General features: G+C 35.8%; 1 protein-coding gene across 1 annotated transcript; it reads right to left on the bottom strand.

Moving 5' to 3' along the window:
• Positions 1 to 1,278: 1,278 nt before the first annotated feature.
• On the bottom strand, positions 1,279 to 14,701 carry LOC107816239 (uncharacterized). The gene is made up of 6 exons (XM_016641938.2): positions 14,322 to 14,701; positions 10,412 to 10,589; positions 4,406 to 4,503; positions 2,582 to 2,678; positions 1,788 to 1,873; positions 1,279 to 1,671 (listed from the first exon to the last, which is right to left on the bottom strand). The coding sequence occupies exons 1-6, from the start codon at positions 14,553 to 14,555 to the stop codon at positions 1,618 to 1,620; spliced, it is 747 nt and encodes a 248-aa protein (XP_016497424.2). The 5' UTR covers positions 14,556 to 14,701; the 3' UTR covers positions 1,279 to 1,617.
• Positions 14,702 to 15,443: the final 742 nt, after the last annotated feature.

The raw sequence follows: 15,443 nt of genomic DNA on the forward strand, positions 1-15,443 counted from the left end.
TTGCTACCGAACTTTGTGTTCGCCGAAACACTGGGGTTTGAAGTACCGCTACACCAGTGTGTTATTCGTTCTATCCTGGGAGGAAATAATCCATTACCTTGGGTACTAGGAGGGGATTAAATTCCTTAAGGAAACACTGTGAATTCAGTGGGCTCGAATTTATTATTATTGTTTCATTACGTTAACTTATATTTTGCAGAATTAATATTTACAAATACAGGAATATTGACGGGAATAACATTATTTACATTGAAAAAATTAAATAAAATTTGTAGTATCTTTTATAAGCTACATGGCTTAAGTTTACTAGAATAAATTCAATTTCCTTGAGCATATCTTCCCAAACTTCATGTTTGTGTCCCTTCAGATGTATATAATAGTAGTTTCGTTCACTTCCAACAAATACCTATAATCCTCAATTGTGGCCAGAGGCGGATCTAGATTTTAAATTTTATTGTTTCAACATTTAGTTTTTTTAAAAAAAAAAAATTTAACTCATTATATTTTTAAAGTTATGTGTTCATATCTACTATTTGTTGCAAATTTAATGAATTTTTGCACAAAAAATTATGCTCAGCGTCGAAAGTCATGAGTACAGTTGAACCCGTAAATACAGTGCTACATACGCCCCTGATCGTGTCCCAAGAAGATGTCGCTGTAGGTCCTCCTCTTTGATAAGTTTGACATATATTTTTATAACTTCCCGTGCTTGAGAATTAAGGATAATTTCATCAAAATACAATCTTAGTAATATACTATAATCCACATGCTACAATATTCATTTTTATAAGATATTTTTGTGTGGTTCCTTATGCCGAGGATCTACCAAAATAGCCCTTCTACATCCAATTCCCAAGGTAGGGGTAAGATTTGCGTACACTCAACCCTCTCGAAATTCATTTTGTGAAATTTCACTGTGGGGCTCTTTGCGCTACTAGGTGCATGTCCTAGGCAATAATCGAGATTTGAGAAAAGTCCTATTCATATTAGAATGACTTAGGCATATTTATACTATAAAAATTGTTGTTTCTAGTTTCCCTTCATGAATTTTAAGCTTAATGTAATTGTCCTTCGTGAACTTTAAGGCTTTCCATCAATTGTATCAGACAAACTTTGAGACTTTAGCCCCAAATTTAATTTCAAAAACCCTAATTATGATATACTTCTTTCCCCTTGTACATTGGGAAAATATAACTTATTACACCACATGGAATGTAAGTCCTAAAAATAGTTGTTAAACCGGCAACATCATATAGAAGTGAATGTAGGACCACAATAATGCACAAGATGGGTTCATAGAAAACTAACATATGGTTGCTAAAAGAATTTATTATCCACAACTATGTTACTGCTCTTAAAAGGAGAAAGAAATACATTAACCAGCAAGTGATGGATATAGCAATGTGAATAACAAATTGCAGAGGACATTAACCAGCAACTAATGGATATAGCAATGTGAATAAAAAATTGCAGAGGTTGAAATATTACTAGCTGTATCCTGGGATTGTCGTTCATCCCTGCTTTCGCAAACAGCAGCGATGGTGAGGAAGTTGATTAATACCCATTTAAAATACATCTCAAGTATCTTGCTGCTTGAGCCATTATCATGATTGGTGCTCACTTGTGAAATATACCCTTCTTTGCTGTCTTTGGTTTCTTATGTGATCGGTTCTGCCACAAGATCCAACATCCAAAAAAAGTAGTCAGTTAGTTAATGTCATATTTTGATAAGTAGAAGTAGGTTAATGTCAATATAAGTAGGCCAATCACCATGCAAAATCCCTCACCTTGTGACTTTCCAGAGCTTCAGTGTCAGTCCTCTCTTGCCACTTGCTCTTGCGGAGTTTAATCGGACGGTTTCCAACATATTTCCCTGAAAACAACTTGGATTACTACCTCATTAGGCAACAACAACATACCCAGTATAATCTCACCAGGTGGGATCTGGGGAGGGTAGAGTGTATGCAGACCTTACTCCAACCTCATTAGGCATCCGGGAATAATATTACACCAATTCAATAATTAAAACTACTGCCACTTCAGACATTCATGTACTTCCCACTTTGCTAGCTCCACAAGACACCAGACTTGTGAAATTCTCTCATGCGAGTTTGGTTGATATTGTTCTTTTCCTTACTGATTTTTTCTTTAGCTAAACTGACTTCAAAAGCAGTCCTAAAAGTTGTTTCCAGTACAGAGCTATGTTACTTGTTTCCTTCACCATCCCTTCTTTTTCATGGAGAGACAAGAGGGGAATTACACACTCTAGCACAAGAACCAGGGGCCTAATAGAGAGCACTCTTTCCATCAAAGGGGATTGTTTGTCGCAAAGACATCAAAGAAGTGGGCCAAAGAAATCCACACATGGCATTAACCAAACATTATATCAAGGAAACTGTTAGATCTAACTGAAAGCTACCATCTATCATTTATGAGCGGTGATCTTCAAGAAGGTAAGAGCTGATCACATAACTGCGACAGACCCACTATATCAAGTTCTATCACTTAATATACTCATTATGTTGTACCTTGAGCACAGTAAGAGACTACACATTCATATATTGATTAACAGATAACTCACCATTCATTCCTTTAAGTGCCGCAGCAAGGTCTAATGGATTGGAAAAACTCACAAATCCAAATCCCTTGGTCTTACCAGTCCGCTTGTCTCTCACAACCTGTGAACATGCATTGCAGAAACCCTTCGTTACTGAACCTTGTAAGCCATAACATACAATTATACAATAAAGTACGACGAGAGCAAAGCAAATATAAAATACTACTTAATTTTTTCTGTTCTTTTTCCCTGGTCAAGACAGAAAGACTGAATTAGTAATAACATCAGCATGATGGATCTTGAAATATAACTAAGCTATACTTCTTTATAACAACATTATTACTACTGCACTTTTGGACAACAAATAAATTACGAGTAGACTATGTTCCAAGGAAGAGGTAAGGTATCACTGCGCACACAAACATACAACCTGAGGAATACATTTTTTTATCCTACAATGATACTACTATTATGAGCTGTCAAACTCACTTCTTTTGTAACTTTTTGCATCTTCTTGATGCCTTTTATGATATATTCTACTTACTTCATAATAGAAGTATCATTTTTTTTTTGACTTGGTAAAAAGCGAGAAGTCTCTCTAAAAACTAGATGCATGTATACCACTATCAATAGATGTCTATGCATTTAGAAGGATTTCTAGCTTTCTGAAGATTAAGCTTCAGAGGTGGTCTATCAATGCCTCCCAACTATACTATGTTGGGAACTACGGAAGTCAAGATGTTCTTATAAATATCAGGATATCAAAATCTCATAGACATATTATAAACCAGGTAACTTACAAGATGATAATCATATCGAACACTAACTTTCCTAACTTGTCTATTGCAGGAAATTGGAAGGACTTATGCATCAAGCAGATCAAATGGAAGAAACCTGAACTATTTGAGCTTAAGCTGAATACTGATGGTTGTGCTAAAGGGAACCCTGGTTTGGCTGGAGGAGGGGGAACAATCAGAAACAAAAATGGAGAAATGATCATGGCATTCTATGAATTCTCTGGAAACCAATCCAACAACTATGCAGAAGCAAGGGCTATGCTGACAGGAATAGAGTAGTGGTGCATTCAGAACCTTCACTTCAATGTACAGATGGAATCAGATTCAATGCTTATTGTTACAATGGTGAAAGAAGGAACCAACATCCCCTCGAAACTTCAGGACACTATTGCAAGAATGAGACATCTGATTAGATAAGGCAACTCTGTAATTAATCACTGTTATAGAGAAGCTAACAAAGCAGCAGATGAATTGGCAAATATAGGAGAAACATAGAAGCACTTCACTACAGCAGTTTCCGTGCCAAGGCAAGTAAGAGCTATAATGAAGATGGACAACCTTAACAAGGCATCATTCAGAACCTGGCCAAGCTTTAACTTAACTTCTGGATGATTAACATGACTCAGCTTATTTTTGTTAAGAATGATTACTCGAAATTCCCTTCTCTCAGACTATTCATAGTCTCATTTGTGCAGCTTAGGTTTTTAACTTTTCCTAACTTAACTATCACTTCTGTAAAGGGGCGGACCTGTCATCCCTCTTATAGGAAGGAGAGGTCAGGCTTAATGTCCCCCTCTCCCATTTTTTTTGCTGGATTAATCCACAGGTAGGGGTCTAGCCAAACCCCCCCTCCAAGGAGGATTTGGAAAAAGAAAAAGCTTTCTGAAGATTCACGACTCATCAGGATGCAAGAAAAGGGAAGAAAAGAATTAAATGTCTAGGGACAAAAATCTCTCCCTTCATGGCCAGAAATACCAGTGCTCATGTATACCAATCAAATAGATAAAAATGTAAAATAACTGGAAAATATAAATGATCTAACAGAACATACCTTAGCCATATTAAAGGTTGGAAACCTTGAAAAGGCTTTTGATAGGACATCATCATTCACCTCATTCCCAAGATCACCACAGAATAGACGATAATCATCTGTGACACCATCCAAACAGTGACTTAGTTATTCCACTGTAAAAAAATTTGCAACAATTCTAACAGCAAAGGCACAAATAAGTGAATAACCATGCTAAACAGGTGCAAACAGCCATCACAGAAGAAATTGACTAGACAACCAACAGCAAAAGATAATTGGGTGAGAAAAATGGTCGTCAGTAAATACAATCACTTGTGACACCATAATCCATGAAAGTGGACCAATAAAGCATAATAAAACATCTTATCGAAAAAAACATAATACTCAAACATGTAAAATCTGATAGATCACTTTGCAAAGTTCGTCTCCTACACATTCTTTTTTCTAAACACCTCCAGAAATAGCAGAAAAAGAAGTGCATTTGGAAAGATAAGACAAGACACAAATTCCCCACTAACTTCTTTTTTTTTGAGATGGTAACAAACTATATTAAAATCAAAAGTGCCAGTGAAAGGCCATAGTTACACGGAGTCTAGCAAAAGTTGCACAAAAATAATAATAAACTAGCAACTAAAGAGACTCTAGAAATTGTATGAGTATCTCTGTGTCATCTATGTACTTTTCTTTACACCAAAAATGCAAAAGTGAATACAATTAAGCTTTATCTTCTGGATAGGGTTGCTTTTGTTATCAAAACATCTTGAATTCCTTTCCTTCCGGATAGTCCACCATATGCATCCTGGGATCATACTCCAATTTTTTCTTTGAGCTTTAGAGGGTGTTTGGCTAAGCCTTAAGCTTATAAACTGGTCAAACAAGCTTATAAGCCAGTTTTGGCTTATCTACGCTTTTGGTAAAATTAAAAGGTGCTTATAATCCAAAATAAGCCATAAGCCATAAGTTGGTCGCCCCCAACTTATCATTTTTCAGCTTATAAGCACTTTAGGTTTGACTAAACCTTTTACTATCCTATCCCTAATACTATGTCATGATTTTCGAAATATTCCTTATTAAAATAAAACCCTAACCCTCTCCACCTTCATTTTTTCTCCTTTTCACGACTTTTCTCCAAAACCAACAGCTCTGCGGCCATCCTCAAGAAACAATCAAGTTCTGAAGCTCTTCCATACATCAAAAGCATGTGAAATCTTCTTTACTTTATAAAATTTGTGTGCCCTGTGTTATTAAAGATGAACGTGGTAGATGTATACGTTTTTAGCAAAGAACTGATGCTCGATGTATAAATTTTTAGCAAAGTGCCAAATATAATGTAGTCAAATTTTAATTTTCATATTATATCTTATGACTGTATTTTAGCTTATCAAAATTAATTTAAATTTATACAAAAAATAATCTTATCTAATCAAATTTGTATTAAATAAAAAGAGAAATAAATTATTTTGTACTTGTAATAATTTGGTGTCCAAAAACTTGTAAAAGTCACGTTTTTATTAATATAGATAACTTTAAGGGCATTTAAGTTATTTTGGCTGAAAAACGTGCTTATCAGCATTTTTCAGCCAAATACTTCAGCCGCTTATGATTAGTTTCAGCAATTTTATCCAAACACGTAATTACTTATTTTTTAAATTAGTTTCAACACTTAATGCTTATCAGCTACTCCCTTTGTTTCAAATTAGATGCGGTACTTTCCTTTTTAGTCTGTTCCAAAATAAATGACACATTTCTTTTTGGAAATAATTCAACTTTAAACTTTTTATTTTACCCATTTTACCTATAATGAGAAGCTTTTATAACCACACAAATGTCATGGCCCCACAAGGCTTTTACCCCTTAAGCTTTTAAGACCACAAATTACAAAAGTCTTCTTTTTTTCTTAAACTCTGTGCCGAGTCAAACTAACTCATCTAAATTGAAACAGAGGGAGTACTTTATATCAGCTAAGCCAAACAGGCTCTTAGTCCCTCCACTTCTGTTCCAACTAGATATCATACCTAGTGTAGGAACTGGCATTGCCCAACTCAAACCAATATTAGCAAGAAATATGTCCCACAATTGAGTAGTCACCCTATAATGCAAAAAAAAGGTGATGGTTTGTTTCTGCATACAGTCCGCATACAGTCCACATAAGTGACAGATAGAGCAAAGGTGTATTCCCCTTCTTTGTAATTTGTCTTGTGCTAAACAAGCATTCTTCACTACCAACCAAACAAAACATGCCACCTTGTATGGTATGTTTGTCTTCCAAATTTGTCTCCAAGGCCATTGTACCAGAATATTATTGTTGTGATTCCTCCAACGGTAAGTTGTCTTGACTGAAAAGACTCCTGATTTGTCTCCCAACCACCATAATCTATCTTGCTCAGGTATGACTCCATTGAAGAGATTAAGTGTGCTGAGGAAGGCACTGGATCTGTCTATTTCCCGGTCGTTCAAAAGTCTTCTAAAGCTAAGGTCCCATCCTTGGTTGTTCCACACCTCATTGATATTGGCCCTTAGCTGTTGATTCAGGATATAAACATCTGGATAAAGGTGCCGAAGTGAGCCACTACCTAACCAGTTCTCTTCCCAAAAAGAGATACGTTGCCCATTCCCAACTTTGAATCTGGTATTAATGCTAAAGATATTCCAAAGATTTCTGATAGTCCTCCAAACACTAACCCCATATACAATGCTGACATCTTTGGTTTTCCAAGCATCATCCTCCCCATATTTTTCATTAATCACCTTCTTCCATAATGATTGATCTTCATTTGAGTACCATTTCATAAGTAAACTCTCCATAACTTAACTAACACAAATTCATATAGTATATTTATTTTCTACTCCAATACCTATCATCAAGACAAGAGAGAGAGATATAGGAATGAGTTGGGAATTGTTGTAACCATAACTTAAAGATAAAGTTGTAGAGGTAAAACGAGTTGGGGATACAATTATTGCAATTAAGGCTGGTACGGGGAAAGGAGACAGTCAATGCTATTAGTGCCTATGCCACAAAAAGGATTATATGCAAAAGCTAAAGCTAAGTTTTGAGAGAATATGGACACCTTGGTTCAAGGGATTCCAAGAGACGAACAGATCTTTATATGGGGAGATCTTAAATGGCCGTGTAAGTAAAGATAACGACAGTTTCGAACAAGTAAATGGGGGCTGAGGTTGTGGTACTAGGAATAACGAAGGGAATACTATCTTGGTCTACTTTAGCCAATAACTTATAAGAGTGGGGGTAACCATAGTCAAATAGACTTTATGCTTACAAGACAATGTCATTGATGCCCCACTAACACTATATCTCTTTCTTGGCCCTGCTTCGGTTCTAAAGCGAATGGATAAACTGAGAAGAGACTTTTTCTGGCAAAGGAACTCACAATCAAAGCACTTTTTTCGTGTTAACCGGAAAAATGTCATCAAAGGAAAAAAAAATGTGGAGGTCTTGGCATAAAGAATCTCAAATGCCACAATGAATTTTTTTTGATGAAATGGCATTGTAATTCAATAAGGAGGTAGTTGATAGCTTCACTTCGGATGGTCCCTGGCACACTGAGGTCTCAAATGCTTCTCATGGTTTTGGAGATTGGAATCATTCTGGAGCAAGTTTGAATTGAACGTTGGTTTCTCTGTAGAGGCTGGTAGAAAGATCAGCTTATGGGAAGATGCATGGATTGGACATAAACCCCCCAAAAGGATCTTTTTCAACACATCTACAACATTTCCTCACTACACAAGGCTTCTAGAGCTGATTTCTCTGATGCTCAAAGATGGGATCTATTTCTAAGAAGGAATTTAAATGATTGGGAAATTGCAAAATCTTGTTCTTTGTTACAGTCCCTTAGAACCATCATCCTGAATCAACACAACGATGATTCTATAATATGGAGGTACCATGCTTGTGGTATCTTCTCTATCAAGTCTTCCTACATGTATTAACTTCTTCCAACACCGACCTTTGGCCTTGGAGGAAGATTTGGCACGACAAAGCAGCTTTGAAGGTTTCTTGTTTTTCGTGGCTTGTGGCTAAGGAAACATGTCTCACTCAATTAAATCTTCAGAGAAGAGGAATGCAACAATGCATCAGATGTCCCCTTTGTGAAGAGAACCTCGAAGATGCTCGTCATCTTTTCCTACACTTTAAGATCACTTATCAGATTTGGAGCATGTTTTTGCCATTTTGGACCTATCTTGCGCATGCCTCACTCCATTTTGGATTTCTTACATGGTTGGAGAAGAGATGGTCTCAATAGGAAGGCACAATAGCTTTAGAATACTATTCCCGTCGTCATTTCGTAGACAATTTGAATGGAAGGAAACGAGAATTTTTACAGGAAACATTGCAACATACATAGCCTTAAACAAAATTGTATTTCTTTGCTAGCTTTTTGGTGCATCATGGCCATTTTAACTGATGTAAAATCCATGCTAGATATGATCGGGGGCTTTGCACACTACATAATTTTTAAAGCACCATCTTAGTGTTACTTTACCATTTATAAAATATCATTACTTATTAAAAGAAAGATGTGATAGAAATACATGTAATGGTTGTAAGGTTATTTCACGAGGAGAGTAGAGCGAGAAAGGAGATGACTTACAAACAACCATGAACTAGGTAGTAGTCATTATTGGGACTTATAAAGGCGGCAACCTACCCTAGCACAAGAATCAGTGACTGATTCCATGACTTGAACCCGTAACAACTATTAGGCACCTATTAGGTTACACAGAAACAACTTTCCCGTTGCTCCAAGGCTTCCTCTTTCAAATGCATCATTTTTTATCCAACAAATTCTATACAACGGACATGGATAGTAAAACTGGGAATACTCTCAGCAAAAACATTATAGGTGTCGGTGATCACTTTAACAAGCAGAGCACTTTTGAAATATACTTGCCAGCTTCCACACTTTATCTGCTTTTTCCATAATGTTAACTGCTTATCATTCCGATCACTTCATCCGTAAATCAGCATTGCCCTCTCAGTTTCTAAACTAGCAAAAACTAAACCAACTTCCAGATCTAGCCTTAGGATTGAGGTCGTCTAGCGCAATCAGGTCCTCCTTTTTCTTAGGATTGGAAATTGATCTTCAATAAATAAGTAGGAAAATCCACATAGTAAGAACCCAAATATAGGAGCAAAACAGACCTCCAAAAATTGTGATAGTGACACAAGGGACACAATTGAGATTGAAGTGAAATGCTTCTAGTTTTTGCATCAACTCAAAAAGTGTCTGGCTTTAACTGTGCAGTGTACAACACTAATAGCAAGTTCCTGTACGTCACAAACAATTTGAATTTCCAATCATACTCCCACATTGTTTGCAAGCACATCAACGAAGAGCTGCTATTCTTGTTTAAGTATAGTCCTAAATCCTAATAGTAATACCTCTCCAAAACAGTCCTAATTTTCACAAAAATAACTAATAACAATAAGCAGCTAGAGTTATTTCTCCCTAGATGAATGCACAAGCAACTAATTCAACAATCACACTGCTTCCCTAAACTGTTTTTATAACGCAAAACACGGTGTACAGAATGAGGTCGCTTTACTCCCCATTCTAGCATCAAGACAATCATTAGCTATGATCATAGTGGTTGTCTCCCTCTAACAAAGGCATTCCTATAATACCATTTTTTTATGAAGTATAAGATTACCATTTAAATTAAGGTGTTCTTATTAACAGAAATCTATGATTGACTTTATCCTTTCTTTTTGAGTTTTGCAATAATCTTAAACATTTTACCCTAGGCTAATGGATCTAAAGTCTTTGAAGTCTTCAAAAAATTCCAAATTTTACGAGTATTTGGTCGCTATGCTCAAACCCTTCAACAGAAAACAGTATACTAGTACCCATTTCAGTCGATGCCTAAAACTATCAAAGACTACAAGGAGAGAAAACTAGAGCAATTCCCACAAAAACACCAGAAGAATAGATAAACAGATTTAACACCATGAGGCAAAGCCAGTCAAGAAGAGGAAAAAAGAAAGAAATAGGAAATTAGGCTTACTCTCTGGCCACTCTGCAAGAGTAGCATCTTCCCAACTATGTCCTGCTGCCTTACGAGGTATTGCTTTTTTCTTGGCCTCAGCTTTGTGCTCAATTTCGCTGCTCGCAAGTGCAGCTTTCACAGTTTCAAGTGCTTCAGGTGTGATTGTTTGCGCATCTCTTTGGAACAACTGCTGAGCCTGTCGACAATATTACCTACATTACAAACATGACAAAATATACCTTCTTTTTTCAGAACTAGCTCGCTTGCTAAACATGACAAAGCTTCATAGCACAAAAGCCTTGTGCAAATACTTCTATGGAGATTTTCTTCTGGTCTCCTCATAAAAGGAAACTAACAAGCTTATAATTGGTGTCATGATTTTTCTAACACAACCATGGTGTCGAGGTTCGAAAGCTCGACTAGTTTCACGGGTATACCCAACCCACTTCATTGACCAACTAGGACACACCCTTGGGTGCACATCATGATATTTTATCATGAACATACACACAAATAGCTGCAGATATACTCTCAACAAGCAAGCAAGAAAAAATTTCACAGAAAAGTCTTACAAAAGTACACGCGAAATTCTAAAAAAAAAAATCAAAATCAACCACAGAAGTAAGCAATAACGGAGAAAATTACTTACATAATTACATATAAGCTATTAATCAATTAAAACTTTCTATGGACATTAGCATGACTAACACAATCAGAATGTAAGGATTGAAAATCAAATTGCAATTTCGCCATTGTTAGAATACACACGAAGCAAAATTCAGATACAAAAGTTGATAATTTACATATCTTCCCTTTTCCTTTTTTTGCCATCAATATTTGCTGATATTTTAAATTGCTTACTCTTTTAATTTTATCGCCTACATATACACACACATATAGAAGCCGCTATAATCTCAACAAGCAAGCTGGCCTAACAAAAAAATATTATCTCAACAATTTCCCAGGAAATTTACAAAACTACCTGCCAAATTCTCAAAATTTTATCAAAATCAACCAGAAAAGCAAGCAATAAAAAAAATTCCTTGCATACAAGCAACTCTTTTAGATGGAAAAAAGCTAAATTTACATATAAGTAAGCTTTCTATGGATGTTAGCCTGACTAAGGTAGCGTTTGGCATAGATTTTGGATCAGCTTTTGAAAATTTATCTTAAATATTTTCAAATTCCAAAAACTGTTATGGGAGAAATTTCACTTCCAGTCACAAGACTCAAAACTATTCCAAGTAAAATGCATGCCCAAACACAACTTCAAAGTTCCGAAAATCACAACTTCAAAAACTCAAATTTTTAGGATTCAAGTTTCAACTTCAAAATCTATGGCCAAAAGGGAGCTAACGCAAGCAATATGTGAGGATTGACAATCAATTGCAACATTTCCCGTTCTTAGAATACACACAAAGCAAAATTCAGATATAAAAGCTTATACATTCCATATATCTTTTTCTTTTAACTTTTTTTGCCATCAATATTTGCTGATACTTAAAATTGCTTACTTGTTGAAACTGAGGCCAAACTGGGAATAAGCTTCAAAACTCAAATTTTCAAATATCAACTTCAAGATCTATGGCCAAACGGGAGGTAACTCAATCAACATGTAAGGATTGACAATCAATTGCAATTTTCCCGTCGTTAGAATATATAAAGAGCGAAATTCAGATATAAGTTAATAATTTGTACAAAGGCCAGGTGCAAATACTTCAATAGAGATAGTCTTCTGTTCTCCTCCTAAAGGAAACCTTTTTCTTATAGCCGCCTCCTAAATGAAACTAACAAGCTTTCTTATCATGCACATGTACACACACATACAGAGGCAGATATAATCTCAACAAGCAAGCTGGCATGGACACGAATTTCACATGAATTTTTACAAACTACCCGCCAAATTCTCAATTTTTTTATCAAAATCAACCAGAACAGTGAGCAAGGGAAAAAACCACTTGCATAAATACATATAAGCAACTAGGGGTGGGAATAATACCGGCCGAACCTTAAATTTCGGTTTTTCGGTGTAAGTTTAATCGGTTATTCGGTCGGTGTGCGGTTTATATATTATTAAATTTCGGTATTCGGTGCGGTTAACGATTTTGGTGTTTCGGTTTTTCGGTTAACCGAAAAACCGAAGTTTTGGGTATGAGAATTGAGAAATATAGGATATTAATTATTGGGTTTGGGTTATCACTTTTGAACATATGGGCTCACCCACCTGGCCACCTCCTTTTTAGCCCAATTTACCCAAGTCTACTTACGTTACTTCCTAGTCCTACTTCCTTAGAAATTAGAAATTGTCTTAGTTCTAATTAGGGTTCTTGAGTCCTGACTTCCTTCCTCCTCTTGCTGGCTGCTGCTGCTGTGCCTGCTGTGCCGACTGCCGCTCGTCGCCTGCTGTTGTTGCGCATGCTGTAACGCCTTCTTCCTCTTCCGCCACTCGTTTTGGTGTTATTTTCGATTTTTGGTCATCTCTCCTAGACTTATTTTGGTTATCTCTTGCTGGGTTTGCAGATTATTGTTTTTTGTGTAACAGATTAGTTTTCCAGACTTGAGCAATTAGTTTTCCAGACTTATTTTAGTTATTGTTTTACGGCAGTCCCTAGCAGCCTGTAATCAGAGGGTACTAGAGCCTAACTGCTCTGCTCTTGCGATCAGCCTTCGTCCTTTCTGTAATCTGGTGGTTGGAATGGAATGATAGAGTTGACTATATGAATAAGAATGGAATGGAATTCTTACAAAGTCTGTGGTAAGGCACATGGAATGAATAACAAATTACGTAGAGTTCAGTTGACTATGTTAATTGTACATTACAAAAATTCCGCTGCATTTACTCCTTTTTATTCCAGGAATACGGATAAGTTTGTAACATGTATTTGATATGGTCTGTCTTATTCATTTCTCATCTTAGCTAGTTCTTAAATTCAAGGTTCTTGTCCTTTTCCAAGGCAAGTAATCTGATTCTTTAAACACCTATTGATATTCCTTTTGAATTTGGTGTTTCGGATCAGTAAGTTAGGCTTTGCCTTGTATTAATGAGCACCAATTGACTCAATTGAATGATTGATACATATAAATCTTGCACCGTTAATAACCGAAAAACAAAACCGGAAATAACCGAACCGAACCTTGAAAAAACCGTACCGAACCGTAAATACTTTGGTTTGATTTGGTTATTAATATTATAAAACCGAAAACCGATAAACCAAACCGTATTTTTATACTAACCGACCGAACCGGCCGACGCCCACCCCTATAAGCAACTTTTCAAGATGGGACATATAAGTAGACTTCCTATGGATGTTAGTGTGACTAAAGCAATCAAAATGTAAGGATTGAAAACCAACTGCAATTTCTCCCATTGTTAGAACTTAGAATACATACAAACCAAAATTCAGGTACAAAAGTTTATAATTTCCATATCTTTGCTGATATTTAACACTTTGTTTGGATGGTTGTTACATATTGTTTCATAATGTATCATATTGTATTGTATTGTATTGTATCGTATTTCATTGTTTTGATTAATCCAACGTTTGGATAGATTATATCGTTTCTCATCATTACATAATCTCACACATCAGCAATTTGAAGGATAAACCTACAAGAAAAGTAGGGTACGGGATAGAGCTACCATAAAAAAATAGGGTAAATGATAAAACAGAATTATTATATAATAAATGAGGGAAAAAAAAAGATAAGATAACAACGCGATAACATCAAATCGTTCGTTACATAAATGAGACTTTTCGTCGTTAAGTAAGGATGGATTTAACGATACGAAACATTAAAATTAAGATGGATTTAACGATAAGAAACATTAAAATTAAAGTAACAATCAAAACATACATGTTATTTAAACTAACAAGACAATACAATACAATAGCTAACAACCATCCAAGCAATCTGTAAAATTGCTTACTTGTTGAAATTGAGGCAAAGTGTAAACACCGGGAATAGGAGCCGGCGCAGGATAAACGTAAGGAGCAGAAAGTTGCTGCACGGGCGGCGGAGGAGCAGCGCCTATGTAGGGTTGTTGCTGTTGTTGTTGTTGGAGATGAAACGGCGTCGGGAAGTATGTGCCGTTAGAGTAAGTGTATTGCGACGACGACGATGAAGTAGATGACGACGACGTTGAAGGCACGTTGTTTGACATTGCAACACCGGCGAATTAGGGTTTTCCGATCGCCAAATTTGGGATTTGGGAATTATTGTGATTTTGATTGAGGAAAAGAGGAGAAATTGGAGGATGAGGAAGTAAATAGGTAACTGGAAAAACAGTGATGTTCTCACACTTTCCTTGTTGTAACTGGATCCATATTTCCTTTTAAAAAAGACTCAATTAAAAATATATTATTTGTAACATCAAATAAATTTTTGTGCTTAATAAAAAAGAATTATGAATCAAACTAGAATGTAAATGCAAAGAGTATTACATTATTAAACGATTAACATGTACCATAAAATTTTAGAATTTTTTTATAAAAATATAAATATATATATGTGTGTAACAATAAATTTTAAATAGGTACTTCTATAGTCGGTTTGACTTGATTTTTTCTAGGTATTTTTTTGATTAAAATCAAAACCAAATAAAAAATAATTTATTTGGCTTTTAAAAATCAAATCAATCCAAACCAAACAAATAAAAAAAAGTATGTATTTTTTTCCGGTTTGGTTCGATTTCCAACACCTTAGTCACAGCCCTATGCTTGATGCTCTTGTATATCCCATTGCTCCAAATCTGGAAGGGAATAACATAAATCAAATAATGTGTGTATACTAGCAAATGAAAACAATTATATTGCTCCTTTGGCCCCTCAGTTATTAAGTAAATAAAAATATATCATCCCTTACTATTTAAATATTTATATAGGGCGATCAAAAAAGGGTCAAAATGCCCTTAAATTATGTGAAATTTGTCACGCCCCAAACCTGGGGAGGCGTGGCCGGCACTTGGTGTCATACTCGGCCCGAGCGTACCACTCTATAACTATGAATTCTGGAGGGGGTAGCCCTCAACTTAGGCTGACGTGACCTACTT

The sequence above is a fragment of the Nicotiana tabacum genome, chromosome 19 (assembly GCF_000715075.1).
Source record: "Nicotiana tabacum cultivar K326 chromosome 19, ASM71507v2, whole genome shotgun sequence".
Classification (NCBI taxonomy): domain Eukaryota; kingdom Viridiplantae; phylum Streptophyta; class Magnoliopsida; order Solanales; family Solanaceae; genus Nicotiana; species Nicotiana tabacum.

What these genes read in the sequence shown, in the direction of transcription:
- LOC107816239 (XM_016641938.2), bottom strand. Translation starts at nt 14,555, where the DNA reads ATGTCAAACAACGTGCCTTCAACGTCGTCGTCATCTACTTCATCGTCG. An exon ending in GGCACTTAAAGGAATGAATG is followed by an intron (nt 1,874 to 2,581) that starts GTGAGTTATCTG and finishes AGTTGTTTTCAG; the next exon opens with GGAAATATGTTGGAAACCGT. An exon ending in AAGCTCTGGAAAGTCACAAG is followed by an intron (nt 1,672 to 1,787) that starts GTGAGGGATTTT and finishes ATCTTGTGGCAG; the next exon opens with AACCGATCACATAAGAAACC.